General features: G+C 37.7%; 1 protein-coding gene across 1 annotated transcript; it reads left to right on the top strand.

Annotated features, from left to right (window-relative positions):
- The first annotated feature begins 312 nt into the window (after window positions 1-312).
- LOC136228548 (G-type lectin S-receptor-like serine/threonine-protein kinase LECRK3) lies at window positions 313-2832 on the top strand. The gene has a single exon (XM_066016970.1). The coding sequence runs from the start codon at window positions 383-385 to the stop codon at window positions 2723-2725; it is 2343 nt and encodes a 780-aa protein (XP_065873042.1). The 5' UTR covers window positions 313-382; the 3' UTR covers window positions 2726-2832.
- Window positions 2833-3423: the final 591 nt, after the last annotated feature.

Genomic DNA, 3423 nt, shown 5'->3' with positions numbered 1-3423 from the left:
CTATTTATAAGAGTTTCTATCAAAATTTTGACTTCTATTTATTTTTATTACATTTTATCAATTAATTTAATTATTTTACAAGCAAAATATAAAATATAAAAATGATATAGTTTGGATATGATTTAGCACTTATTTGATCCTTTTGCGTCAAAATTTCAGCCTTTATTTGTTTTTTCCCAATCCACTCCCGTTGTTATCAAGGACCCATTTTTCCACATTAGTTGTTTGCTTGTTTAAAACCGTGAAAAGGGTTTGAATTGTATACCATCAAGGAAAGACCATCAAACTTTGAATTGTAAACCAAATAATAATCAATCTTTTTGCTGTTTTAAATGAACATCTCTCAGGATTGAAACTTTAAACCCCAAATGCACACAATTTGATGGCTTCCATCTTATTATTATTCTTTATCTTTGTTTCCACACTTTCCACAGCATCAGCTCAGCAAAGACACACAAATATAAGCAGCACCATAATAGGAATAGGATCTTCATTGAAACCCAACTCCATCAACTCCTCTTGGTTTTCACCTTCTGGATTTTACACCTTGGGGTTTTTTCCTCAGGGAGATGGGTTCCGTATTGGGATATCTGTTGCTGGGACGGTCGTCTGGACTGCCAACAGAGATCAACCACCTGTATCAGGCAACGTGACATTGCTCTTTTCTGCTGAATCTGGCTTTATCTTGCAATCAGGAGCACAAGGCCAAAACATTCAAGATGTTTTTCCTGATGCTGGTGTGGCTGCAGCTTCAGCATTTTTGTTCGACTCTGGCAACTTTATGATTAATAATTCTAATGGTCAAACAATATGGGAGAGTTTCCAGCATCCGACTGATACCCTTTTGCCAACTCAACAACTTCAAGCAGGGAATCAGCTTGTCTCCAGCATTTCAGAATCTGACAAATCGCCTGGAATTTTCCGCCTGAGCATGCAAACAGATGGTAATCTTGTGCAGTATCCTGTGGGAGTCCCCGGGGTAGCACAGTATGCATATTACTCATCTAATACGTATGGACAAGGCGATAATGTGACACTAAATCTCGATCGTGATGGACATGTTTACCTTCTCAATGCTACTGGTTTCAATATAAAGGACATATTCAAAAGCAGAGGAACTGATCCCATTCGTTCCATGTTAAGAATCGATTCTGATGGTATATTCAGATTGTATTTATACAATCTAACACACACTGGGAACTGGTCAGTTTTGGAATCATCCACAGAAAATAAGTGCCTGCCCATGGGAATATGTGGTGTAAATAGCTATTGTGTGTTAAATGATATGGAACCTAGTTGCAAATGTCTTCCTGGATTTTCTTATGTTTCTCCACAGAATCAGTCTTCTGGCTGTAAAAAGGATTTCCCAACTCTCAAAAGCTGCAAAGGTGACAGAGGAAACATCGTAATCCAACAAGTTCCCAATACCGAATGGGAAGTTAATACATATTCGAATCTGCAAATTCCCCTGAAAGAAAATTGTGAGCAAGCCTGCATGCAGGATTGTAACTGTGATGTTGCATTTTTCGGGGGAGGACGTTGCCGACTGCAGAGGTTGCCTTTGAGATTTGGAAGAAGAAATATGGATGATGGTTCCAATCTGGCTTTGGTCAAGGTCGGGAGATCCATGTCCGGTGATGAAGGAATTCAGCCTAAAAGGGACAGAAAAGGGAGAGAGATCAGCCAAGGAATCCTAATTGCCAGTGGTTCAATTGTTGGTTTTGGGTTTCTTGTGTTGACACTTTTGGGTATGTTAATGCATAGGTATCATAAGAGGGCATATAAAAGAATCCCATACATGGGATTAAGGGAGGAAGTAGGTCCTCAATCTTTCAGGTATGAAGAACTAGAGACAGTGACTGATGGATTCAAGGAGAAAATTGGCAGAGGTGCATTTGGGGCTGTTTATAAAGGGGTAATACCAAACACTCAGAAGGTTGTAGCAGTGAAGAAGTTGGAAAAAGTTTTAGAGGAAGGAGAAAGAGAGTTCCAGACAGAGATGAAAGTAATTGGTAAAACCCATCATAAGAACCTGGTACAGCTACTCGGTTATTGTAATGAAGGTCCGAATAGACTGTTGGTGTATGAGTTTATGAGCAGTGGTTCTCTTGCTGACGTACTGTTTTCACCTGAAAAAAGGCCTTGCTTCGTAGAGAGAATGGAAATCGCAAGAAACATAGCAAAAGGCATCCTCTATCTCCACGAGGAGTGCGAGACTCAAATCATCCATTGCGATATTAAACCACAGAACATACTACTTGATGAGTTTCGATGTCCAAAAATATCTGATTTCGGATTGGCGAAGTTGTTAAAGCAAGAGCAAACAAAAACATTCACAGGAATAAGAGGAACAAGGGGATATCTAGCACCAGAGTGGCATAGAAATTTGCCAGTGACAGTTAAAGCTGATATATATAGTTTCGGTGTCATGTTGTTGGAGATCACATGCTGCAGAAAGAATGTAGATTATAGTGTTGGTGATGATGAAAGTATTCTGGTAGAATGCATTTACGATTGTTTCGTGGGTGATGGGATAAATAAACTAATCACAGATATCGATGAGGTGGACAAGAAACATGTTGATAGAATGATTAAAGTTGGAATTTGGTGCACCCTTGATGAGCCGTCTCTTCGTCCTTCAATGAAAAAAGTTGTATTAATGTTAGAAGGGACAATAGATATCCCAATGCCTCCACCTCCTACTTCATTTCTTACTTCCATTTAAACATTATCAGTACCAAATAAATTATCTTTTAATGTTCACTCCAGTTTCTAAGTTAGCTTTAAGATTTGTACTAGTGTTCAATGCAATTGGAGTTTGATTTTATTCACCATACAAGATCATAAATTTGGGATTGCAATCACAACACCTCCATAATACCTGAAACCATCTCCTCCAAAAGAATGGACATGTCTATTCTTTCTCCTTTTGAAATCCAAACAAGCACTTTGGATTTGACAAATAATGTTATTGAAGAATTTGGCAATTCAAATAAAGCGTCATTCATATCCCTATGCTATGCAATCCAATACTATTGTTTATGGTGGGTTTAAAAGCACACATTCTCCATTTCTTTGTGTATATCAGGATAGCTGTTGCCACACTCTGCAAATACAGTAAAGAGGGATTTGACAAGGAAATACAATTAGCCTGTACATAAAACTAAATCTGCAGACTGTAAAATAAGTTTCCAAGTACAAATTCATACATCTTACATAATTTAAATTCTGATATCACGAGTATAAATAATCAATTCCTTAGTTGTTACATGAGTTACCATATTGAAATAATAAAGAATGAAAAGAAGAGTCTATCTGCATAAGCTAGCCCTATGATAAAATAAGCTTTTCCATTACTATGGCAATCAAGTGGTTCTGCTTAATTTTACAGTCTTCACGACGCTTTAACATACTGACATGGAA

This window comes from Euphorbia lathyris, chromosome 5 (assembly GCF_963576675.1).
Source record: "Euphorbia lathyris chromosome 5, ddEupLath1.1, whole genome shotgun sequence".
NCBI classification, from domain to species: domain Eukaryota; kingdom Viridiplantae; phylum Streptophyta; class Magnoliopsida; order Malpighiales; family Euphorbiaceae; genus Euphorbia; species Euphorbia lathyris.
Note: the sequence above shows the minus strand (reverse complement) of the source record. Positions and strands in the feature narration are given on the sequence as shown.